The 27,414-nt window shown below is 46.7% G+C and overlaps 1 protein-coding gene across 1 annotated transcript in view; it reads left to right on the plus strand.

Annotated features, from left to right (window-relative positions):
- Positions 1-27,414, plus strand: part of cnga4 (cyclic nucleotide gated channel subunit alpha 4) — a 103,819-nt gene that overhangs the window by 65,582 nt on the left and 10,823 nt on the right. The window contains exons 2-4 of the mRNA XM_078546100.1: positions 1,727-1,831; positions 16,005-16,111; positions 23,948-24,943. Coding sequence (XP_078402226.1) covers positions 1,727-1,831; positions 16,005-16,111; positions 23,948-24,943 — 1,208 coding nt within the window. The remainder of the gene's footprint in view (positions 1-1,726; positions 1,832-16,004; positions 16,112-23,947; positions 24,944-27,414) is intronic.

Here is a 27,414-nt window from a genome sequence, read left to right on the forward strand (position 1 = left end):
ATCACACTGTCACTGTGAGTGCCAGGCACCCTGGTGAGACCATGGAGATCTGCATCATGGTGCCATCGTCTTTCAATGATCAATGGGGACTCCAGGTTTGAGGCTCCCATTAATGAAGAGACTGCACTAGAATGTCTGCACAATCCGACACTCTCACCTCTGTGCACTGCACTCTTACCTTCCTCAGAGACCCTGCCTCTCCGTGACCGGCTGACCGAGGTGGGTAGCGCCTCTCCAGCTCCAAAGCCTCCATTTCAAACCTCCTCAGGATTAGGAGGTTTGGGGGTCTCTGCCAGTCCGTGGCCTCTTGATGTTGTTCTGGTTCCTCTTCTCCTGAAAGGACAGAGGAGCATTGATGAGTCCGCCCTCTACCTGCAGCGCCATTGCAGCCTGGCCAACCCCAGCTGAGGAACACCTCACAGGGCACATCTGAGTTGTGGCCCTCGAACTGCAAGGCACTCAGCCCAAGCAGCCAGGGCTCACCCCCTTGGCCAACTCCAGTGTCATTGACAGTTAGCACTCAGACTCTAACACCCCTGAGCTCCATGGGGGGATGGGCAGCCCTGATCATATTGAATGGCGGGGCAGGCTTGAGGGGCTGAATTGCCTACTCCTGCTCCTAGTTCTTATGTTCTTAACACTTCTCCACACTGATCCATGCCAACACAGCACTCACCCTTGCCGAGCACAGCAGCTGGTTGAACCTTTTGGGGCTCTGCACCCATGTGCACCTCACGACATCATGGCCACTGACCTCAGCTGCCACCTTCTCCCAGACTTTTCCGGTCTGGTGCAGGGGCTCCTCCTCCCACTATCCCTGGGAACGAGGGCATCTCACCCGACACCCACCTCCTCCGCAAGGATGCACGGCACTGGTATGAAAATCGGGGGTGGCCAAGTGCCCACCCGAGCTGCCCTATGCCTGGCACCTCCAGCCTCTGTTGAGGCTATAGCTCCAGTCTCCAGACCGCTGAATATGATTCTCCCCCGGCTGTCTCAGGAAGCTGTCTCTGCCCATTTTAACCCGCCCACTGGGTCTCCATTGGACCCGACGGCTGACAGACCCCCACCCCACCCTTCCTGGCCCTTCCCGGCCATTGGGAAGACGTGTTTCATGCTGGGTGGGACTTAGTTGGCCAGCCAGCGTGAAATCAGGGTCATGGGCCGATCGCGGGCAGGGGGCATGTTTCCTGACTGCTCCTGGGCCCACCAATCACGCGTGCCTGCCTAGGGCAAAATTCAGGCCCATGTCTCTGTAACTTTCATCTGGATTGTTTTTTATTCTTTCATGGGATGTGGGCTGGCTAGGCCAGAATTTATTGCCTGTCCCTAATTGCCCTTGTTCAGAGGGCAGTTAAGAGTTAACTACATTGCTGTGGGTCTGGAGTCACATGTAGGCCAGACCGGGTAAGGACAGCAGATTTCCTTCCCTAAAGGACATTAGTGAACCAGATGGGTGTTTACAACAATTGACGATGGTTTCCTGGTCATCATCAGACTTTTAATTCCAGATTTTTACTGAATTCAAATTTCACCATCTGCTGTGATGGGATTTAAACCCCAGAGTATTACCCTTGGTCTCTGGAGTGCTAGTCAAGTGACAATACCACGAATTGTAACATTACTGCTCTGTTACCACCCCCTTGTTGATGAATCACACTGACGGATGTGAACATGTCACTGCGTTGTTGTGCTATCCTGGTAATTGTTTTCACTGCCCCCACAGAGCTCACTCACGGTGGATCCTGGACCCTATGGGGGATTGGTACTTTCGATGGCTCATTGTGTCCACCATCCCGGTCCTGTACAACTGGATCATCCTGGTCAGCAGGTGAGAGTCACTGCACTTTTCAACAGGAGGGAAGACAAGCTGCAGTTAGGTCCTAGCTGCAATATTGTCCTAATTTGGGTGTGGCACTTTAGGTTGGAGGTCAAGGCCGTGGGGAGGGGGGTTTATAGCAATGATACCATGGATGAGGGAGCTCAGTTCTGTGGAGAGTCTGGGGGAGCTGTGGTTGGCTTCTCTCCTTAGAGCAGAGAAGGGGAGCCTTAAAGGAAGCCTTTAAATTGATGAGGTGTTGGAGAAACTGTTTCCAGTAGCAAGAGGGTAAGTAACCAAAGGACACGGATTGGAGAGAATTGGTCAGAGGGAGGTGAGGAGAATTTTTTTACCCAGTGATTGTAGTGACCTGGCAGGTGCTGCCTGAAAGAGAAAATAAAAACTTTGAAAAAAGGAATTGGATAAAAAACTTGAAGGTGAAAGATTTCTGTGGGATTAATTGGATAGTTGAGAATCATAGAATCATAAAACAGTTACAGCACAGAAGGAGGCCATTCAGCCCATCGTGTCCGTGCCCGCTCTCTGCAAGACCAACTGACCTAGAGCCACTCCTATATTTTTTTCCCTGTATCCCTGCTCTTCAGATAATTATCCAATTTCCTTTTAAAAGCAGTGATTGAACCTGCCTCAACTCCCTCAGGCAGTGCATTCCAGATCCTAACCACTCACTGTGTAAAGAAAGATTTTCCTTATGTCACCTCTGGATCTTTTGCTAATCACTTTTTAAAATCTGTGCCCTCTGGTTCTCGATCTTTCCACCAATGGGAACAGTTTCTCCCTATCACTCTGTCCAGACCCCTCATAATTTTGAACACCTCTATCAAATCTCCTCTCAGCCTTCTCTTCTCCAAGGAGAACAGTCCCAACTTCTCCAATCTATCCTCATACCTGAAGTTCCTCATCCCTGGAACCATTCTCGTGAATCTTTTCTTCATTCTTCACATCCTTCCTAAAGTGTGGCACCCAGAACTTGACACAATACTCCAGCTGAGGCTGAATCAGTGTTTTATACAAGTTTATCATAACTTCTTTGCTTTTGTGCTCTATGCCCCTATTAATAAATCCCAGGATACTGAATGCTTTATTAACCACTGTCTCAACCTGTCCCGTGATATTCAACGATTTATGTTCATATACACCCAGGTCCCTCTGCTGTTGCACCCCCTTTTGGGATTGTACCCTGTATTTTATATTGTCTCTCGGTGTTCTTCCTTCTAAATGGATCAATTCATACTTCTCTGCATTAAGTTTCATCTACCAATTGGCCACCCATTCCACCAGCCTGTCTGTGTCCTCTTGCTGTCTCTCACTAACCTCCTCACTGTTCACAATATTCCCAAGTTTTCTGTCATCAGCAAATTTTGAAATTACACCCTGCACACCAGAGTCTAGTATATATCAAGAGAAGAAGGGGTTCTAGTACAGGGGAACTCCACTATAAACCTTCCTGCAGTCCGAGAAACAACCATTCACCAGCACTCTCTGTTTGCCCTCACTTGGCCAACTTTGTATCCATGCTGCCACTGACCCTTTTATTCCATGTGCTTCAACTCTGCTGACAAGCCTGTTGTGTGGCACTTTATCAAACACCTTTTGGAAGCCCATGTACACCACATCAACCACATTCCCCTCATCAACTTATCAAAAATCTCACACAAATTAGAGGAACATGATTTGCCCTTAACAAATCCATGCTGGATTTCCTTATCAATCATATTCCTCCACAAAATAACACGAAGTGTAGTTTGATGGCGTACCACTTTGGCAGGGTACTTAGTTAACTCAGGGAGTTTGGTGAGTGAGGAAATTCAGATCAGAAGAGGTGCTGGTCTGGTAATTTACAAAACAAGGGATAGTCTGAGAGAAGGAGCAGGAGACCCGAGAGCTGCAGATCAGAAGCATTAATTTTAAGGAAGTAGGTAGGTGATTGGTTGGTGAGTTTTGAGGTTTATTTTTTTCTCTTACTAGGGCAATAGTGTAAACAAAGTCCAGGGAAGTATAAGCACTGTACTAAATTTATAACTTAACTAGTTAAACTACTTAGTATAACTACAAATAATCATTATATAAGAACTTTAATTAATTAATGAAATAAGGCTAGTCTGAGAGTTGCAGAGCAGGGTGTGTATCCGGACTGTAGAATGTGAGAGTTTGTGGGTGGTGAGACTGGCCTGAGCAGATCTCTGCAGGAACTGTCTCCATCTTGAATGAGTTCAATGAGCTGCCGTGTGGATTGGAGAGACTCTGACACATAGGGAGGGGGAAGAGTTTCCAGACAGTTTTATCCACAATACCTTATCCAGTCACATCCCAGGGGAAAAAGCAGGGTCAGAGAAAGGAGGGTGTAACTGGTAGGGAGTCAGGTAGCAGGGATTTAGGAGAGGTTGAGAAAAGGGTCCTGCAGACACTGGTCCTGTTCAGCAGGTACGATGCACTTGCTACCTGTGAGGACAAGGAGAGACTGCCGGGAGGACATGCACAATACAGACCGAGGCACCATGGCTCAGGAGGTTGTCCAAGGGTTAGGGCAGGAGAAGGGCAGAGTACAAACGTGGTAGAAATAATGAACTCTATAGTTAGGTAGATTATGTCTGAAACTTACCCAAAACCAAAACTGGTTACCAATACCTCCTAACCAGAAAGGACCTAGTCACCAGATTCCCTGAGGACATCCCCCTCCGGGACATCACAGCAAAGGCCATGATCGAAGGGCTGACCCAACTCTTCACCTGCTTAAAACCAAAATACCGCGGATGCTGGAAATCTGAAATAAAAACAGAAAATGTCCGAAAATCTCAGCAGCCTGACAGCACCTGTGGAGAGAGAAACAGAGTTAACATTCTGAGTCCGAGTGACTCTTCTTCAGAGCTAAGGAGAAGTAGAAATGTGATGGATTTTATCTTTGAGTTTTTCCAGCATTTTCTGTTTTTGTTTCAGATTTCCAGCATTCGCAGTATTTTGCTTTTTTCTTTTGTCTGTGGTCTCTGTGCTGCAAATCTTTATTTTCTCTATCCCTCTTTTACTTTATGAACGCAAAGGAGGCAAAGTTACTACCCTCCTCCTGCGGTTTGAGTTTGTGCCAATAAACTAACCCTTTGAGTTCATCCTTTCTCCAGTTTGCTGTGGGGTTATTAATTGGATTGCACCAAAACCGAGGGGTTGGGAAACATGTCACCACTGACAGGGGGAAGCAAATCAAAACACCTTTCCGTTTATGGATGGGTGACGAGAGGATGTTTAAATTAACCCCTTCCTGTCGGTAACAGAAATCCGGAGCTCAAATCCAGGAACATCCATTTGAAGTTGTCTAGAATCCAAGTTAAGACACGAGCCAAATCTGAGATAACAGAGCCAACTGGAAACCAAAAAAGGAAAAACTCGGTGGCTGGAACAGATTTTAAAGCACAGTCACTAACCACAGCAAATTCCTTTTCCCCTAACACTAAGTAAATGGCAACATTTTAAAAAATTCATTCACAGGATGTGGGCTTCGCTGGTTGGGCCAGCATTTATTGCCCATCCCTTGTTGCCATCCTTCTAGATGGCAGTGGTCGTGGGTTTGGAAGGTGCTGGGTCTAAGGAGCCCAGATGTGGGTCAAGCAAGAAAATTTGAACGGTGAAACATTAGCCCCCTTAGCACAGAGCAACTGGAAGCTGTAGCTCGGGAGGTACAATTAAAATTACCCAGTAAACTGGAGAGAAGTGAACTGATGCAGTTGTTGGTAGAACATTTGGATCTCAAGTTACTGATAGAAAAGTTGGATGTAGGGCTCAACTATGACTCCAAATCCCCTCCCCTGGCCAAATTTGAGCAGGAAAAGCTCAGAATACAGCTAGAATTTAAGGGAGAGGGAAAGAGAAGTACAGGAGTTAGGCTTGGAATTAAAAAGCAGGATCTCAAGGCTTATGACCTGCAGATCACTGCTTGAACCATGTGCAAGTTGGCATAGGAGCAGAGAGATCAGAAGATTCCACATGTGACTAAAGGGCTGGTGTGGGAAGAGGGGCTTCTTTTCATGGGATACTGGCAGCAGTTCTGGGACAGGAAGGAACTGCACTTGGGATAGGCTCCACTTGAACCCTGATTAGACCCATGTCCTGCAGGAAAGAGTAAACAGGAAGTTGGCAAAAGCTTTAAACAAGTAAGATGTGGGGAGGGATCTACAAGCAATGTAAGCAATCTAAATGTAAACAAAAGAGGGCAGGGGAAGTTAGGGAAGGATAAAGTAAGGGAGAACATTGATAGCAAAGGAATAAATAGAGCTATAGAATGGAGTCTAAAAAGATGGGTAAACAATTAAGTAAGAGAAAATCCAATTACAAATGAGTTAAAGTGTGTGGACAGAAATCCACACGGTGTCCATAATAAAATGGGGGCTGGAAGCAATCATGAGTTGGGAGGAGCTAAACATCGTAAGGATTACTGAGACATGGCTACAGAAAGATCAGTTTTGGGAACCAAACATCGCAGGTTAAACATATTTAGAAAAGATTATAGAGGGAAAAGGGGAGGCAGGTTAGCTGTACTTATCTGGGAAACTTAATGGCAGCAGCAACAAGGGATGCAGCTATTAACAAGACAGACATTGAATCCATATGGATAGAAATACAAGACAATAAAGGATCAATCACATTGATTGGTGTTGTCTACAAACCACTTAACAGTGGAAGTGAGGTGGAGGAAGAAATATGCAGGCAGATTAGAAAATTGACTAAATGACACAGAATAATAATCATGGGGGATTTTTACTACCCTGATATTAATTGAACAGAAGAGGAAGGTAAAGGGGATAAAAGAATAAATTATCCACAATCTGTACAGGACTCCTTTCTAACCCAATATATAACAAGCCCAACAGGGAAATATCACTATTGAACCTAGTAATAGGGAATGAATCAGAGCAGATAAAACAAGTAAGGGAACATTCAGGCAATAGTGACCATAATATAATATATTCTAAGATGATGATAGAGAAGGACATAAGTATGATGACGATCAGGTTAACAGATTGGTGAAAAGTTGACTTCGAAAGCCTGAGAACAGAACTTGGGAAGATAAAATGGTCAAAATAAAACAACGATGTTGAACAACAATGGGAAATATTTAAAACTGTGGTCAGAGTGCAGGGATAATATGTTCTGCTAAATGGAAAGGACAAACTAAATACTAGCGAGACTCCAGGGATGAATAAAGACAAGGGAATAATTTAGGGTTAGGAAAGAGGCAAACATTATGGGCAGAATTTTTGGGTCAGCGGGTGGGTGCGGTGGGTGGACCCGGAAGCGGCCAGGAAATGGCCCGCCAACCGCGATTGGCCCCCGGCTGCGATTTCATGCTGGCTGGCCAATTAACAGTCAGCCAGCTCGAAAAGCGCACTGATAGGCTCAGCGCTGCCGGGGTGGGGGCGGGAGGAGAGCTGGCGCTGATGTAAGCGCGGGCACCGGGGAGGGTGGACCGAAAGCTCCCTGAAGGCAGAGCGCTGCCTCAGGCAGCTGGAGAGTTTAAAACCAATAAATAAAGATTTTAAAATGCAGAAACAAATGTCCACACATCGGACTCACTCACCTGAACATGTAGATTATAAAAATTCCGCCCAAATATTTTTATTTTTTTTAGATGATATCGGAAACCTCATCCCACCTTTGGATTAGGTTTCCTCAGAAATGCAAAAGCCGCCTGGCCGATTCACCCACCTGCCAACTGTCAGGTTGGGCAAGCAATGAAAAATCGCAGTCAATTGCTACTTTAATGGCTTTAATAGGCCCCTTAATTGCTGGCAGGCGCACTACCGGCTCTCACACACGCCCGCCAACTGAAATATCAGGTGACTGCGCGGTGACGTCGGGCAAGTGATGACGTTATTGTGCAGTATTTTACACCCGATTGGGTCGGGCATGCACCCGCCCACAGGATGTAAAAGTCTGCCCTAAGTGCACAGTCAGCAGAGGATTGATTGCATGATCAGAGGGAATAAAAAGACATTGGGGGAGAAGTCAAAAATAATTAGGAAGGAAAAGAGGAATCATGAAATTAAATTATCAATGAACATAAAACAAGGTAGTGAAATGTTTAACAGATGCATCAATGAAAACAGGAAGACTGTGATGGGAATCGGACCACCAAGGGGTAGACAGGATACTACCACAGGGAGGAATATTCAATTATTATTTTGTTTCGGTGTTTACCAGCGAGCTAGAGCAGGTGGACATGACATTGATGATGAGAAGATCAATGAGCATTTTCAATAAAAGGGGGATGTATTAAATCAACAAAATAAACCCAAAGAGAACAAAACAGTTGTTGTGGATGGATTACATCCAAGTGTTTTAAAAGAGTCTAGGGATGAGATAGCAGCGGCCTGACTGAACAAAACCAGACTCATAGATAGGAGGGTCAGTGTCCAATTAGATAATAAAATATTGACTTTAGGACAGAAAGCAGTGAGCCATGGAAAATGGTTACTTTTCATACTGGACGATGGTAGACAGTGCTGTTCCCCAAGGGTCAGTGCTAGGACCATTGTATTTTTTGATATGTATAAATGATTTGATATTGGAATACAGAGTAAAATTTAAAAATTTGTCGATGGGACCAAACTTGGAGGAATGGCAAACAGTGAGGATGAAACCAATCGACTGCAACAAGACATAGATAGTCTATCAGAATGGGCAGATAAATAGCAGAGGGAATTTAATATAGAGATGTGTGAGGGATAGGGAGGTTAAGAAGATGTAGTTGCATAGTCTGGGCATGGGTGTTAATCACTTGTACCCTATGTTCACTATTATCCCAAGAATGTCCCAAGAGACTCCCAAGAATATCTCCTTGCCTTTGGCTCCTTGTTCACAACCATCTTCCTTTGTGCTAGGTATGACTCCAACCAGTGGAGAGTTTTCCCCCTGATTCCCATTGACTCCAGTTTTGCTAGGGCTCCTTGATGCCACACTCAGTCAAATGCTGCCTTGATGTCAAGGGCAGTCACTCTCACCCCACCTCGGGAGTTCAGCTCTTTTGACCATGTTTGAACCAAGGCTGTAATGAGGTCAGGAGCTGAGTGGCCCTGGCGGAACCCAAACTAGGCATCAGTGAGCAGGTTATTGCTAAGCAAGTGCCACTTGATAGCACTGTTGAAGACCCCTTCCATTACTTTACTGATGATCGAGAGTAGACTGATGGGGCGCTAATTGGATGGGTTGGATTTGTCCTGCTTTTTGTGTACAGGACATACCTGGGCAATTTTCCACATAGCCGGGTAGATGCCAGTGTTGTAGCTGTACTGGAACAGCTTGGCTAGGGGCGCGGCAAGTTCTGGAGCACAAGTCTTCAGTACTATTGCCAGAACATTGTCAGGGCCCATAGCCTTTGCAGTATCCTGTGCCTTCAGCTGTTTCTTAATATCTCATGGAGTGAATCGAATTGGCTGAAGACTGGCATCTGTGATGCTGGGGACCTCCGGAGGAGGCCGAGATGGATCATCCACTCGGCACTTCTGGTTGAAGATTGTAGCAAATGCTTCAGCCTTATCTTTGCATTGATGTGCTGGGCTCCTCCATCATTGAGGATGGGGATATTTGTAGAACGTCCTCCTCCAGTGAGTTGTTTAATTGTCCACCACCATTCGCAACTGGATGTGGCAGGACTGCAGAGCTTAGATCTGATCCATTGGTTGTGGGATCACTTAGCTCTGTCCATCACTTGCTGCTTATGCTGTTTGGCACACAAGTAGTCCTGTGTTATACCTTCACCAGGTTGACACCTCATTTTTAGGTGTGCCTGGTGCTGCTCCTGGCATGCCCTCCGTCACTCTTCATTGAACCAGAGTTGATCCCCTGGCTTGATGGTAATGGTAGAGTGGGGGATATGCCGGGACATGAGGTTACAGATTGTGTTCGAGTACAATTCTGTTGCTGCTGATGGCCCACAGTGCCTCATGGATGCCCAGTCTTGAGTTGCTAGATCTGTTCAAAACCTATCCCATTTAGCACGGTGGTAGTGCCACAAAACATGATGGAGGGTATCCTCAATGTGAAGGTGGGACTTCATCTCCACAACGACTGTGTGGTGGTCACTCCTACCGATACTGTCATGGACAGATGCATCTGCGGCAGGCAGGTTGGTGAGGATGAGGTCATGTATGTTTTTCCCTCTTGTTGGTTCCCTCACCACCTGCTGCAGACCCAGTCTAGCAGTTGTGTCCTTTAGGACTCGGCCAGCTCGGTCAGTAGTGGTGCTACCGAGCCACTCTTGGTGATGGACATTAAAGTCCCCCACCCAGAGTATATTCTGTGCCCTTGCCACCTTCCGTGCTTCCTCCAAGTGGCGTTCAACATGGAGGGGCACTGATTCATCAGCTGAGGGAGGGTGGTACGAGGTAATCAGCAGGAGGTTTCCTTGCCCATGTTTGACCTGAGGCCATGAGACTTCATGGGGTCCGGAGTCGATGTTGAGGACTCCCAGGGTAACTCCCTCCTGACTGTATACCACTGTGCCGCTACCTCTGCTGGGTCTGTCCTGCCGGTGGGACAGGACATACCCAGGGATGGTGATGGTGGAGTCTGGGACATTATCTGTAAGATATGATCCTGTGAAGATGACTATGTCAGGCTGTTGCTTGACTAGTCTGTGAGACAGCTCTCCCAATTTTGGCACTAGCCCCCAGATATTAGTAAGGGGGACTTTGCAGGGTTGACAGGACTGCGATTGCTGGTGTCGTTTCCAGTGCCTAGGTCGATGCCGGGTGGTCCGTTCAGTTTCATTCCTTTTTTTGAGACTTTGTAGTGATTTGTTACAACTGAGTGGCTTGTTAGGGCATTTCAGAGGGCAGTTAAGAGTCAACCACATTGCTTGGCAAAGTGGGAGAAGTGGTCTCAGGCAAGGGAAGAGGCTGCAGGGTGAGGGCTGCACTGGTGAAGGAGGGTATCCCAGGGTGGGTGTGGGGGCACATGTTGATCTGTGAAAGTTGCCTCAAGATGGTGAGGGCTGAGGAGACAGTCTCCAGAGGAGATGAGGCCAGATGGAGATGTGAGGGTGTGTGTGAGAGAGTGAGTGGTGATGTCCCTTGAGCTGGCAGTGAGTGAGATGCCAGTGAGTGTGTGATGGGTTTGTGAGTGTGAGTTTAGAGCGATGAGATGGTTGCCTTACCCTGGCAGCACAGATGAGATCATTCACCCTCTTTCTGCACTGGATGGCCAACCTCTTCTGTGCAGCATTGGCACTGACCACCACTGCCATCGCCTACCAAACCGGAGGGGTAATGTAGCTGCCCCTCCTGCGGCCAGAGTGGGGGGTAGAGGACATCACAGCGCAGCCTCCACAGTGACCAAAACAGTCTTCTTGCCTTTTGGGTCCATGTCTTCTTTACTGCAGTCCTGGGCTGGAAGCGCTGAGCGCGGCTGCACGTTAAACGCGGTGCCTGGCGCGATGAAGCGGCGAGGTGATGGTGAGGTGATGGTGTGGCAGGCGAATTGGAGCCTACCCGCCTTGGAAACGGCTTGTATCCCGGGAATGCATAAGTAATACGGTGGGTTTGGGACGATACAGTGTGAAAACCCACCATTGTTGCCAATTTGCCTGCCCACTACTGCCCACTAGTGCAAATCTGGGACAATTCCACCTATTCTCTCTTGTTGGAGATGGTCATTACCTGACACTTGTGTGGCATGAATGTTACTTGCCACTTGTCAGCCCAAGCCTGGATATTGTTGTGGGTTTGGAGTCACATGTAGTCCAGACTAGGTAAGGACGGCAGATTTCCTTCCCTAAAGGACATTAGTGAACCAGATGGGTTTTTATGACAATCGACAATGGTTCCATGGTCATCATTAGATTCCAGGTTTTTAGTGAATACAAATTTCATTGAACCCAGTTCCCCAGAGTATTACTCCGGGTCTCTGGGTTACTAGTCTGGTGTAAACACCACTATGCCACTGCGTCCCCTAAATGTGTGATGAGAAGGGATGGAGCAGAGCTTGGGAAACATGCCCCCTGTGTGTGGTGAGCCCTCCTCAGGAGGTGCTGAGGAAAGGGTGCGAACAGCCTGATGGATGGGGTGGTGGTGATGTGAAAGTTTCCATGAGACAATCCATGGTGATAAGTGTCTCACATTAATGGTTGTATGGGATCCCTGAAGACAGTAGCCCTTTGAGTAGATAATGCCATGATGAGAGTTTCACATTGGAGGGAATTGAAACATGGTTTACCCTGGCGGAGCGGTTGAGATCATTCATCCTCCTCCTGCACTGGGTCTTATTATGGGTGCGCTGGCCAGTCGCACTGACCTCCCCTGCGATGGCCTCCCAGGTTGGAGAGTTGGTGTTCTTCTTGGAGGGGTCCCCAGGGTAAAACACATCCCAATGCTGCTGCACTCCTCGGGTCAAGGCTGTGAGGCTGTGGGGCAGAAGCTTGCCAGGCATCTGTGGTTCTCCTGGAGACAGCCGGGCTGGAGAGGGTAAGATGTGTGCGTTTGGGGCCCTTTAAATATGGCACGTGGACCTTTCAGCCCCTCGGGTAATGGCCCAGTGGACCAGCCAGCGCCCGGTGATTCGGGGAGATACTCACCTGGGCATAATTAATGGGCTTCTCATTGTGGAATTGGGCGCAATTTCCCAGCATTCCGAGCAGCGAATCTGCCCACCACTGCACTTTGTTTCAAAATGGAAAATCCCTCCCGAAAAGCAGGGAAGTTAATGCTGAATCTGTATCGAACCTTGGTCAGACCCACACTTGGAGAACTGTGTGTAGCCCTGGTCACCATATTATAAAAGGAATATCGAGACATGGAGAGGGTGCAGAGAAGATTTACAAACCCGAGATGTGTGGGTACAAATATCGGGAAAGGATTGACAGGCTGGGTCTCCTCTCTTGAAAAAAGAAGACTGAGGGGTGACCTTATAGAGGTCTTTAAAATGATGAAAGGTTTTGATCAAGTTGACACAGAGAGAATGTTTCCTCTTGTGGGGAAGAGCAGAACGAGAGGCTGTCAGTATAAGATAGTCACCCAAAAAATCCAATAGGGAATCCAGAAGAAACTTCCTTACCCAGAGAGAATGGTGAGAACGTGGAACTCACTACCACAGGGAGTAGTTATAAGGAATAGTTTGGCATTTTAAGGGGAAGCTAGACAAACAGTTGAGGAAGGAGGGAATAGAGGGTTATGATGGGGGGAGGCTTGGCTGGAGTAGAAACACTGGCATGAACTCGTTGGGCTGAATAGCCTGTTTCTGTGTCATACACCCTGTGCCCAAAAGACTATTAAGTTTGTTCCAAATGATCATTTCAAGAAGCTTCCCCACCGCTAATTTTAAACTGACTGGCCAGTGGTTGTTATCTTTACTCCTTTTGAACAAGGGTGTAACGTTTGCAATTCTCCAGTCCTCTGGCCTCAGCCCTGAGTCTAAGGAAGACTTAAAGGTTCTGGCCAGTGCCTCAGCAATTTCCATTCTCACCTCCCTCAGTATCCTCAGATGCATCTCATCTGGTGACTTCTCAACTTTAAGTACAGGCAGCCTATCTAATGCCCCCTCATTATCAACTTTTAGCCTGTCCAATGTCTCAACCACTTCCCCTTTCGCTCTGATTTGGGCAGAATCATTCTCTTTGCTCATCATTGGCTGCCCCTCGATTCGAGGATGATGTTTACTCAGGCTTGCGAGTTTCTGCCATGGGTGGTCATGTGACTGATGCCGCCGATTCTCCACCCACAGATCTTTGGGAACATGTCCCCTGAGGCAGTGGGATCCGGAGTGCAGGGTTTATTTCCTTTTCTTTCCTTCTCTGCTGCCGCTCTGCCTCATCATTAAGACGTTGGGACTCAAAGCGGGATACAGTTTGATGGACAAGTTGTGGCCATTTTAAATGATTGGTAGCAAGCCCCTCCCAGTCATTCCTTGGTAAAGAAAGATGCAAAGTACTCATTTAGTTCCTCAGCCAAGCCCTTTCCCAATCCCATTCTTGGCCTCTAATTAACTTCCCTTCATCCTCCCCTGTTTTTTTTCTATTTCTAGGCCAATAGAAGAGTTTTGGATTCCCTTTTATGTAGCTGCCAGTCGCTTCTTATACTCGCTCATGTCTTCAATTATTTGTTTTTTCGCTTTCCTTCTGAACTCACTATATTCAGCCTGGTTTTCTGTTGTATTATCCACCTGAAGCTCATCAGAAAACTATGGATTTATTTGTCCTACCTTTCTTCTTTGTGGGAATATTTGGGGAGGTGGTGGCATCGCGGTATTGTCACTGGACTAATATTCCAGATAAACCCAGGGTAATGCTCTGGGGGCTGGGGTTCGAATCCCACCACAGCAGGTGGTGAAATTTGAATTCAGTAAAAATCTGGAATTAAAAGTCTGATGGTGACCAGGAAACCATTGTCGATTGTTGTAAAAACCCATCTGATGCCCTTTAGGGAAGGAAATCTGCTGTCCTTACCTGGCCTGGCCTACATGTGACTCCAGACCCACAGCAATGTGGTTGACTCTTAATTGCCCTCTGAACAAGGGTAATTAGGGATGGGCAGTAAATGCTGGCCTGGTCTGCACCTGTGAGTGAGTAAAACAAATACATACTTTGACTGTCCCTGAGCCATTTCCTCTTCAATGGCAGCCAATTTCTTCCGTTGTAATTTACCTGCCAATATTCAATTCCAACTTACCCAGGCCAGGTACATTCTTGCACTATTGATGCTGGCCCTCCCCCAATTAATTAATTTTACTCTGGATTGCTTCATAACCTTATGATACAGTGATCACTGTCCCCTAAGTGTTCTCTCACTGACACTTGATCCACTTGGGCCCACACCATTTCCCAGAACCAACTTTCTCCGAATGGAATCTTCAGCATTGGAAAAATACCTGAAGGTCGGCACTATTTCCCGATCCTGGCCCGACTCTGCCTATCAGGGCGCACACCTGGGAGATTCCTGGGGCCGGCCAATTAAAAGGGCAATTCCAGATCAGCCAAGCAATGAAGAAGGTGATGGGAGGGGAACTGGGGGACCTGGTTCCTCAGGCACCAGGGCCACCACAGGGCCTGTAGTCCTTGAAGGTCGGCAGCCCCACCAGCTGAGGTCAGCACTGTCGCTGTCGGAGGGGGGAATGGGAAGACTCCTCAACCTTGAGGTGCCCCCTGAAGGGGTATTCGATTGAGGTGAAATCCTTTTATAGGATGGATGGCTGATATAGCTGTGGTTCCGGTGACAGGGTAAGTGTATGAGGCCTTGTGGACACCACTCACTCCACCAGGCAAGCTGCTGGCAAGTTGCCTACTGGTGCCTGCTGAACTTGTGCCTCATTGGGTGGAGGGGGGGTGGGGGGGGCGGGGATGGGCTGTCCACCGTCGGACAGGTCGCCTGTCCCACTGAGGATCCTCATCTGATCACCTGGAGCCTGCTGACACTTACATGTCTGAAATTCCTCCCAGTCAATCTTGCCCCAATCCGACCAGGAGAATTCCGCCCTTTTAAAACTTATGTAAGATGTTGAGCATAGTTTGGTTGTTCTTAAGATATTTGTATTCTTGGGAAGTTCAACATTAAGTATTTATTAACTACGGGAAACTATATACATAGGCACCATAAAGGTCCAAGCTTGGAGCTGTCTCCATGCTTGCTTCTACACACGGCTCTGTCCAATACTGCACTGACCCCGAGGTGCGGGTCATGTGATCTCTTACATCACTCTGTGCGTGACACTGTACTCAGTCCCATGTTCACCCTTTATGTGTCAGACCCTATACTACAAGAACTGGCACTAGATAGAAACAAATTAAAGTGTGGGTAATGTGAAGAAGGGATGGGCAGAGAGAGGGAAAGAGATAGATAGACAGAGAGAGTGGGAAAGTGATAGTGACAGAGAGATAGAAAGTGATAGAGAATGACAGAGAGGAAGAGAGGGAGACAGAGAAAGAAAGGGATAGTGACATAGAGACAGAAAGTGATAGAAAGTGACAGAGAGAGAGAGAGAGAGAGAGAAGTCTCATATCAAGCGGGTATAATAAGTGACTTCAATGATCACAACCAAAACATTGGTGAATATTTTTCAGGTAGTTCAGATAGAGAATTGAGGGAGAGGTTACCTATGGTGTGGGATCTGGATGAATGAAACACTTGGTCTCTTTTTGACAAAAGCTTGTTATTTGGCTTGTTCAGTACTCACTCTGATTGGTCGTCAGGTGCAGCTTTATTGATCTTCAGTACAATTACCTGGCTGTGTGGCTTACTCTGGATTACCTATCAGATCTCATCTACCTGCTCAATATGGCCATCAGGTTTAACACAGGTGAGTCCGCCCACACCTCTCCACATTTTTTTTGAATGGGATAAGGGAGCTGGGACTACCCTGGGAATGGGTGGGTCAGTGGGTCAAATACTGACCATTGCAACTCAGTCCCCAGCAGTGCAGCTGAGGGGCAACTCTCTATTTCAACAACAACTTGTATTATATAGCACCTTAACACAGTAAGCTCACAGGGGCATCAGATAACAATTGACATCAAGACACGGAGGGAGATGTTAGGAACAAGTAACTAAAAGCTTGGTCAAGGAGGAAAGTTTTAAGGATTATCTTAAAGGAGGAAGTGGGGGTGTGGTGAGTTAGAGAGTTTAGAGAGAGAGTTTCAGAACATAGGGCCCAGGAGGCCAAAGTCACAGCCGCCAGTGTTTGGGTTTCGAAATGCAATCATAACTACGTGTCATATCTGGCTTGCTGTAGTCATGTGACCTCTGCCATGAGGGATCTCCTGCAGGTAGTCATCTTACATTCAGTTCAATAAAGATGCTACACTAGAAAGACAGTAGTCTTTGAGCTTGTAACATGGTGTCAGGATTGGAAATGAGATAGAGTTTTGAAAAGAGGAATGTTGAAATGTTCCAAGCTGCTAAAAGCTGCTGAAAAAAAAAAAGCACAGACAAGGAAAAGCTAACGCAACCTGAAAGCTGCAAGTAAAATACTGGGTTAGACAAATATGACAGTGAATTTTACACTCCCAGCTCCTGTTGAAACGAAAGGCGATGCGTGGATGAACTGACAGTTTTTCCACTTGCAATGGCAAAACTACGAGATTGCAACAGAGTTAATTAACAAGCTGGAGCCAATATGAGTAGCAACATTTTTAACACTGCTGGGGAGCAACTGTGACAAATTGTATTCCACCCAACCTCTCTCTGAAGAACAAAATAAAAGATGGCAGAGACCTTGAAAACATTGCAGGCACTCTTTGAACCCCAAGTGAATGTAACTTATGAACAATATGTGTTCAACATTAGGGCTCATGGTGAAAAAAAGTCCATTGATCAGTATGTGACTGCAGTAACACTACTTGCAGAATCATGCGAATTCAGCCAACTGAAAGATGATCTCATTAAAGATAGAATCATCTTAGGGATAAGAGATCCTGTAGTGAGAGCAAGTCTACTGGGAGAGGAGAAACTTACTCTTCAGAAAGTGATAGAAGTTTGCAGAAGCCCAGAGGTTGTAAAATGTCAGCTGGGCCACAAGAATAGCAGAACGGACCAGGAGATACATTACACTGACAGACATTCCCGACTGAAAGAGCAGAACATTCCGGACAAAGGGCAGGATGCAAATACTGCGGAGGACAGTATACAAAGGAAAAGAAGGGTTGTCCAGTGTGGGGAAAGCAGTGTTTTAACTACAAGAAGCAGAATCATTTCACACACAAGTGTTTGGCTAGAAAGAAGGAAAACAACCCGATACAGATGGTCACTGGAGAGGTATCAGTGGAAGATTCTGATGAAGCTCTATACACCACACTACAGGCTGGTTCCGTCAAGTTAAAGGCAAAATGCTGGAAATCTGAAGCAAAAACAAAAAGTGCTGGAAAAACTCAGCAGGTCTGACAGCGTCTGTGGGCAGCTTTTATCCAGCTTCACCTGTCCCCCCCCCCGACCTCCCCCCCCCACTTAAACAGTATATATTTCACCATATTTTTACTTCTCTTTAGTTCTGAAGAAGAGTCGTACGGACTCGAAATGTTAACTCTGTCTTTCTCCCCACAGATGTTCTTCCAGCACTTTTTGTTCTTGTTTTGGTTCCGTCCTATAGATCAGAAATAGTTTGTGATGTTACAACGATGACGGCAGAGGGAGAGTATCCAGTGAACGTGGAGTGTCAGATAGACACTGGTGCGTCATGCAACATTACGCGGATATACGCAGTGAAAGCTCCCGGAGGCACAGAGCGGCTTCAGGGAGCTGAAGATTTTAAAACAAAAAACTTAGCAATGTTAAAAACAAGTCCCCTCAGTCACATGGGCAGCGAGATGTTATAAATGAAATTTAAATTTTTTTATTTAATTTTTAATAGCTGTTGGAAACCTCATCTCATCTGTGGATGAGGTTTCCTAAAAAATCCAAAGGCCACTTGGCATTCTCACCTGCCCGCCAACCATAAGGTTAGATGGGCAGCGAAAAATTACATTCAATTATAATGTTAATGGCCTTGCTCGGCCTGTTAATTATCGGTGAGCCCGCTGCCAACCCCCACACTCGCCCGCTGCCAACCCCCACACTCGCCCGCTGCCAACCCCCACACTCGCCCGCTACCAAACCCCACACTCGCCCGCTGCCAACCCCCACACTCGCCCGCTGCCAATCCCCACACTCGCCCGCTGCCAACCCCCACACTCGCCCGCTGCCAACCCCCACACTCGCCCGCTGCCAATCCCCACACTCGCCCTCTGCCAACCCCCGCACTCGCCCGCTGCCAACCCCCGCACTCGCCCGCTGCCAACCCCCGCACTCGCCCACTGCCAACCCCCACACTCGCCCGCTGCCAACCCCCACACTCGCCCGCTGCCAACCCCCACACTCGCCCGCTGCCAACCCCCACACTCGTCCGCTGCCAACCCCCACACTCGCCCGCTGCCAACCCCCACACTCGCCCGCTGCCAATCCCCACACTCGTCCGCTGCCAACCTCTACACTCGCCTGCTGCCAACCCCCACACTCGCCCGCTGCCAACCCCCACACTCGCCCGCTGCCAACACCCACACTCGCCTGCTGCCAACCCCCACACTCGCCCACTGCCAATCCCCACACTCGCCCGCTGCCAACCCCCACACTCGCCCACTGCCAACCCCCGCACTCGCCCGCTGCCAACCCCCACACTCGCCTGCTGCCAATCCCCACACTCGCCCGCTGCCAATCCCCACACTCGCCCGCTGCCAACCCCACACTCGCCCGCTGCCAATCCCCACACTCGCCCGCTGTCAATCCCCGCACTTGCCCGCTGAACAAAACATCGTGCGAGTGTGTGGTGACGTCGGGACGCTCGCCCAACATCATTGCGCATCATTTTACACTCGAGTGGGTCGGGCGCTCAGCTCAGATTTCTGCCCTTAAGAGTTCCAGATCATAGACAGTACACAACAGCCGCTCATCTCCACCGGAACAAGTATAAATCTGGGACTGGTAACTCTGAACGTGCCAACAGAGATTTACAAGGTGTCACAGCTCACAAATCCACTGTCTGCTGAACAGATCCTAGAGGAGCACAAATATGTTGTTTCCAGAGTTGGGACATCTTCCTGGTGGATATCATCTCGAAGTAGATGAGAATGCGAAACCAATTCAGCATCTGCCATGAAGAGTTCCAGCTGCCCTCACATCCAGCCTAAAAAACAAGATAGAAGAGCTGGAAAAGAAGGGAGGAATCAAGAAAGTGACAACTCCCCCAGACTGGATTAGCAGCCTGGTAACTGTGAAACAACCAGGGAAGCTGTGAATATGCTTCAACCCAAAGGATCTAAATAAAACTCTGAAGAGATCTCACTGCCCCGTGCCAATCATCAGAGGAACTTTGCTGCAACTTGCTAAGGCAAAGATCTTTCTGACCCTAGATGTGAAGGATGGTTACTGACAAGTGAAGCTGGATGAAAACAGCAGCTTTCTAACGATATTCTGGACGCCATTCAGGAGATACAGAGAGTTGCACAAGACGTTTGACATTTCCACAGCCCCAGAAGATTATCAACACAGACAGGATGAGGCAGTCAGTGATCCTCCTGGAGTGGAAGCCACTGCAAACTGCCAATTTGTATGCCTCTTCCTTGGATCTAATACTATCTCTAATTTCCCTTGTAAGCTTCCCTTGTTTGGCCACTTTTCCTGTTTTAGTTTTGCGCCAGACAGGAATAAACAATTGTTGCAGTTCACCCATGCGCTCTTTGAATGTTTGCCATTGCCTATCCACGGCCATCCCTTTAAGTAACGTTTCCCAATCCATCATAGCCAACTCGCACCACATACCATCGTAGTTTCCTTTATTAAGATTCAGGGTCTGAGTCTCAGAATCAACTACGTCACTCTCCATCTTGATGAAGATATCACCTGACGTGACATACAAGCAAGGGAAACAGATGCACATGACTGACATGCTATCGAGAGCAACACTCCCCATGAGGAAAGTTGAGGATGCTACAACAGAATGTGAAATCTTCCAGATTCAACATGAAACAGCAGCTCGACATGATCTGGAAGTCATCAACCCAGCAGAGACATTGAATCTGACAGACAAGCATCTTGTGCAAATCAAGCAAACTACACAAGATACAACTCTCCAAGCGCTACAAGAAGTAATGATGAAAGGATGGCCTGAGAGCATCAAGGACACACCAGTGGTCACAGAGCCTATTGGGCACACCAAGACGAACTGACTGCCCAAGATGGCAGCTTGTACAAAGGGAATAGAGTCATCATTCCCTAAGGAGATGAGAGGAGAGATGCTGAAGCACATCCATGCAAGCCATCGAGGAACTGAATCAAGACAAGAGAAAGATGAGAGAAGTGCTTTACTGGACAAATATGAGCAATGAAATTAAAGACCACATCGGCCAGTGCGGTGCTTGTAACGAGTACCAAGCTAAAGAAGCTGGAGAGTCACTGATGATGCATAACATCCCAGAATGACCCATCCCATGGGTGAAGCTGCGAGTAGACCTCTTCACTATAGCAGGAACTGATTATCTTGTCACTGTGGCCCACTATTCTGACTACTTGGTGTTAGACCAGCTGACTTTGATGATGACAGCATAGTTCAGTCTTTACAACATTCCACACATTGTGATAAGTGGCAATGGTCCTCAGTACATGAGCAAAGGATTCAGTCACTTCAGAAAGGATTGGGAATGTTAGGAAATAGAGATAGCTCAAAGTAAGTCATATGTGTATTTGGAGATGTTAGAAATAAGCTATATCTTTAAGTTTAAGTTAATTTGTTTTTCTGTATTTGTGGGTTAAAAGGTGAAACCTGGGATCTAGTTTCATTTTCAAATGGAGACCGAAGGTCTAAGGCTATGTTTGTGTACCTGCATTTCTAATGAGTTTTATGACCTTTGAAATAGAGAGCCGTGTTATCAAGGGGGTAGTGGTTTAGAGAATTAAAACAAAGTTAAAAAACGCGGTGCTGTTGCCTAGCAACCAGAGGCCCCACGGAGACAGAGAAAACTAGAAAAGGAGTTTCAGTTCAGTTGAAGCCAGGATTCCAGAGAGACTGGACAGCAGAAGGATGGATAGCAAGACCCAAACTAAAGTTGAAGCCAATTGTCAGGTCAAGCTGGGCACAGGAGAAGAAACTGCAGGAGCAGGTTCCAGAAACCAAAGAAGAAAGTCCCCAAATCCAGGGGAGTGGAACAGGAAATGTCCTGAGAGGGCAGTCTAGTGAAAGGACAGGAATCTGGAAAAGGCCCTGTTCTGTGGAAGTGAAAGTGAGGAGCAGAGAAGAAGGCTCCAAGCTTCAAGCTTAAAGAGAGGAAAGCTGCAGGACGCAGACTTAAAGCAAACACAGCTCGCGAGAAGCCAGAAGGTCCAAGCAGACAGCTGAAGATCTTTAACTCTTTACTACGGGCAGGTGAAGCCGTGATGTTCTGTTGGCACAGCTGAGCATTTAAGAGAGAGTGTTTGGAAGGAAGTTTGAATGCACATGGTAATCCAGGGGAGAAGAACATCGGAAGGAGAGTTCGAAACCTGGAGATGGACCCTTGTGGAAGGCGCCCAAGAGAAAGTGTTGTTTGGAAGAAGATTACAATGCGAGTTCCTCAAGAGTGAAAATTGGAAACTCTCATGTGAAGGACGGAGTTGAGTGAGACTGGTTGGCTCACAGTGTGACAAGCGTCTGGGGGGAGTTGAGGAGGGATACATAGCATCTGTCTGGGGTGGTATCTGTCACTTGGTTTCAGAGTGTGGTGCGTCTGACCACAGGTCGCCTATTGGTTGACATGGACTCTGAATGTTAGAGTATAAGATAGCTTTAGTAACTTGTGTTATCCTTACAAATCTGTATATATCTGTAAAGGTTTAGCTGTGGGAGAAGGAGTATTGTAATATAGTTCATCTTTTCTTGTTTAATAAATGTTTTATTCTTTTGTTAAAAGTTCATCAGCCGACTCCTGTGACTCTGTTCAGTAGCCACTCTCCATGTGTCTAAACAAAAAATAAAACTTAGGATCTATCAGGCTAGGTTCCACCCTGGGATTTGCATTGTCCAGTAGTAACATCAGTTGGGATTATAACAGGAAATTCAACATCTTGCATCACCTCCGCACTATTCCCAGTTGAATAGAAAGGCAGAGGCGGCAGTGAAAACCTTGAAAGGAATCATCAAGAAATCGAACAAATCAAGCGCAGATGTATACAGAACAATCCCCGAATGGATAAACACACTGACTAAAGGCATGGAAAGTAGTCCAGTCCAAAGACTAATGTCACGCCACATACAAACTACTATTCCAATAGCAAAGAAAGCTACTGAAGCTGGAATAGTAACAGGCATGAGTGAAAAAAATCAAGATGAAAAGGCAGAAAGCCGAATTTGATTCTGACAAGACTGTCAAACAATTGCCAGAGTTAAACATTGGAGAGCCAGTCAGGGTACAAACCTTCAAAACTGTCAACAGGATTCAACCCAAGGGGCAACTTGGGACATTCGTAGAGCAGTTGTCACTCGATCGTACACGGTGGAAGTGAAGAACCAAAGATACTGGTGCACCCGCAGGCATCTACAAGGAACTCGAAAAGCTGTTCCTTCACCGCAGGCAGCCAATCAGGAAGATAGGATCTTACCAGCTGAACAGAGTACAGAATGACCATCACTCCCAGGGATCCACTGGTCCCCAACAACAGAAATGGAACAACAGCAATAACTACTGCAGCAACAAAGATGCCATGGGAATAACGTTCCCCAGACAGGAAACATCAGCCAGACAAACAGCCAATGACAACACACATGCATACAATTAAAATCCCTGCATGATTTAACAACTATGTGTGCGATGCATGTGCAGCGACTGACTAGAATAATGAACAGTTTGTTAATGCATGAGAACAGTTGTTATATAGTGGGTAACTTGGGTAACTCACAGTTACACATGATGGCGCATGCAAATTTGTCTTTGTTTGTTAAGAAAAGGAGGATGTTTGGGTTTTGAGATGCAATCATTACTGCATGTCCTATCTGGCTTGCTGTGATGGACTCCCTGCTGACAGCCATGTTACATTCAGTTCCGTAAAGACACTACACTAGAAAGATTGGAGTCTTCGAGCCCATAACAGCCAATGGTGGAACAATTAAAATTAATGATGCACAGGAGACCAGAATTAGGTAATCAGCGAGATCTCAGAGGATTCTAGGATTGGAAGAGATTACAGAGATGGTGGGGGGAGGTGTGGGTGAGGCCATGGAGGGATTTTAAAACAAGGATGAGATTTTTAAAATCAAGATTGCTTAATTTATGGCTAAAGTAGGTCAGTGAGCACAGGGGTGATGGGTAAACGTGACTTGGTGCGCGTTAGGATATGGGGTAGCAGAGCTTTGGATGAGCTGAAGTTTACAAAGGGTGGATGATGTCAGGAAGCATTTGGGATGAAGCTGAGGGTGGTGTTTTAAAGGTTTATATATATGTTCACGTTTGGGGGTAGGTGGGAATGTGGAGTTGAGGACACAATCAGATCAGCCATGATATTATTGGATGCTGGAACAGGCTCGAGGGGGCCGAATGGCCTACTCCTGCTCCTAATTTGTATGTTTGTATAGTCGCATGATCAGATGTATGTTCACTTTGCTCAGTGTTGGAGTGAGTCTGCAATTCCTCTTGTGCAGGGTATCTGGAACAGGGAGTACTGGTTACAGATCGCTGGCACATTGCTGGAAAATACGCTCAGAGTGCCGGCTTCAAGCTGGACCTGCTCTCTCTCGTGCCCACTGACCTTCTCTACATCCACTTCAGTATCCAGAGCCCAGCCATCAGATTCAACAGGCTGCTCCAGGTGCACTGTCTCTCTGAATTTCTCCATCGCCTGGAGACACGGGCTTCTTACCCCAATGCTTTCCGGGTGATCTGTATCATGGTCTTTATGGTGGTCAGCATTCATTGGAATGCATGTGCCTACTTCACCCTATCCAGACACATTGGGTTTGGACGAGACCCTTGGGTGTACCCCAATATTTCGGACCCCGACAATGCACGTTTAGGCCGCCAGTATCTCTACAGTTTCTACTACTCCACCTTGATCCTCAGCACCATTGGGAACACTCCAGCCCCTGTCCGAGAGGAAGAATACTTGTTTGTGATGGCAGATATCCTAATTGCTGTACTGGTTTTTGCGAGTATTGTGGGGAACATGGAATCCATTGTATCCAACCTGGACAAGGCAGTTCGCAGTGTCTTCCCTGACCACCAGCTGCTGAATGACTACCTCAGGTCTCAGCGTGTGGACCCAAAGCTGCATGAACGAGTGGCCAAATGGTCACAACACCTGCGCCTCTACAAGAAGATGACCAATGAGAGGGAGATCCTGCAGATGCTCCCGGACAGTCTGCGAGCTGAGGTGGCGGTCAGTGTCCATCTCCAGACCCTGAGGAAGGTCCAGCTTTTCCAATCCTGCGAGCTTGGCTTCTTGAAGCAGCTGGTGCTGAAACTGCAGCCACACGTCTTCAGCCCTGGAGATTATGTGTGTCGTAAGGGTGACGTAGGCAGGGAGATGTACATCATACAGGACGGTCGTCTCGCAGTGGTCGCTGGTGATGGGGTGACACAGTTGGCCATCCTTGAGGTTGGGAACTATTTCGGAGAAATCAGCATCCTCAACATTGCAGGTAACACTCTGCAGAACCTGTCTCCCACCTTCCTGAGTCACAATGTCATGTATTCAAGGCCCACTCCAAAGTACTGAATATTATAGAATAATATAGAGAAAGCCCATGTGGACTATTGAGCTTCTGTCTCTCTCCCTTTTTGAATAATGGAGTTACATTCACTATTTTCCAATCTAATGGAACCTTCCCCAAATCTAGAGAGTTTTACAAAATTAAAAACAACGCATTAACTATCTCACTAGCCACTTCTTTCAAGCCCCTAGGATGAAGTCCATCAGGAAACGGGAACTTGTCAGTCCCACAGCTCCAACAATTTACTCAGTACCACTTCTCTGCTGATTGTAATTTTCTTGAGTTCCTCCCTCCCTTCCATTTCCTGATTTACAGCTGTTTCTGGGATGTTACTTATATCCTCTATAGTGAAGACTGATGCAAAATATCTGTTCAATTCATCTGTTATCACCTTATTTTCCATTATTAATTCCCCAGACTCACCTTCCATAGGACCAACACTCACTTTGTTAACCCTTTTCTTTTTTTAAATACCGACAGAAAATCTTACAATCTGTCTTTATATTTCTAGCTTTCTCTTGTAATCTAATTTTTCTCTCCTTATTAATCTTTTGGTTATTCTTTTCTGTTTTTTATATTCTGTCCAATCATCTGACCTGTCCACCTTTGCACAATTATATGCTTTTTATTTAAATTTGATGCTCTCTCTAACTTTTTTTAGTTAACTACGGATGGTGGGCCCTCCCCTTGGAATTTTTCTGTCTCGTTGGAATGTATCTATTTTGTGTATTCTGAAATATCCCTTTAAATGTCTGCCACTGCATCTCTATTGATCTATTTTAACCTAATTTGCAAATTCACATTATCTAGTTCTGCTTCCATGACCTCATAATTGCCTTTATTTAAGTTTAAAATACTAGTCTTGGACCCACCCTTCTCTTCCTCAAAGTGAATGTAAAATTCAATCATATTATGATCACTGCCACCAAGGGCTGCCTTCACTCTGAGGTTATTAATTAATTCTATCTTGTTGCACAATACCAGGTCTAGTACAGCCTGCACCCTGGTTGGCTCCAGAACGTGCAGTTCTAAAAACTATTCTGAAAACATTCCATGAACTTCTCACATAGGCTACCTTTGCCCATCTGATTTTTCCAGTCTGTAAGTAGATTAAAATTACCCATGATTATCACTGTACCTTTCTGAGAAGCTCCAATTATTTCTTCCTTTATACTCTGTCCTACCATGTGGTTACTGTTAGAGGGCATGTATACCGCTCCCACAAGTTGCTTCTTGCCTTTATCATTTTTCATCTTTATCCAAACTGCTTCTACATCCTGGGTTCCTGAACCTAGGTCACCCCTTTCTATTGTGTTAATACCATCACAAATCCACCTTTTCCTCACTCCCTGTCCTTCCTAAATATCATGTATCCTTCAACATTCAGGTCCCAATCTATCCCATCCTGTAGCCATGTCTCTGTAATAGCTATCAGATTGTACCTATTTATTTCCATTTGTACCATCAGTTCATCTGCTTTGTTTCGAATGCCAAGTGCATTCAGATACAGAACCTAGATTTATCCTTTTATTATTTTGTAACCTCTGGCCTTATCTGCTGATTTACTCTTAGATTTGTAATCTCTGTCCCTTCCTGTCACAGCCTGTTTATCATTTCCCATATTAATACCTGTCTCTGTTGCCTTGTCTCTACTCTTTGGTTCACCACATCTTCCCAAATTTGATCCTTTGCCCCCACTATTCAGTTTAAAACCCTCTCTACTTCCCTAGCTCGCGAGGACACCAGCCCCAGCACGGTTCAGGTGTAGACCGTCCCAACGGTACAGATCCCACTTTCCCCGGTACTGGTGCCAGTGCCCCACAAACTGGAACCCACTTCTCCCACACCAGTCTTTGAGCCACACTTTCATTTCTCTAATCTGATTTGTCCTGTGCCAATTTGCACGTGGCTCAGGTAATAATCCAAAGATTATTACCTTTGAGGCTTTGCTTCTTAATGTAGTGTCTAGCTCTTTATTTGACTATTCAGAACCTTTTTCCTTGTCCTGCCTATGTCGTTGGTACCTACATGGACCATGATGACTGCATCCTCCCCCTTCCAGTCCAAGTTCCTCTCCAGCCCTTAACAGACCCTGGCACCGAGCAGGCAACATAGCCGTCAGGACTCTCATTCTTTGCTGCAGAGAATGAGAGTCTCACTATACTGTCCCCCTACTGCCACTACATTCCTTTTTGCTCCCCACCCACTTGAATGGCTTCCTGTGCCACGGTGCCATGGTCAGTTAGGTCATCCACCCTGCAGCCCCGACTCTTATTCAAACAAGCTGAGAGAATATCAAACCTGTCGGACAATTGCAAGGCACTCCTGCCCTCTGGGTCCCCTTTCCTGCCTCACCCTCAGTCACACCCACCTGTCCCTGACCACTGACCAAATCAGAA

The sequence above is a fragment of the Cetorhinus maximus genome, chromosome 7, assembly GCF_964194155.1.
Source record: "Cetorhinus maximus chromosome 7, sCetMax3.hap1.1, whole genome shotgun sequence".
Lineage (NCBI taxonomy): Eukaryota > Metazoa > Chordata > Chondrichthyes > Lamniformes > Cetorhinidae > Cetorhinus > Cetorhinus maximus.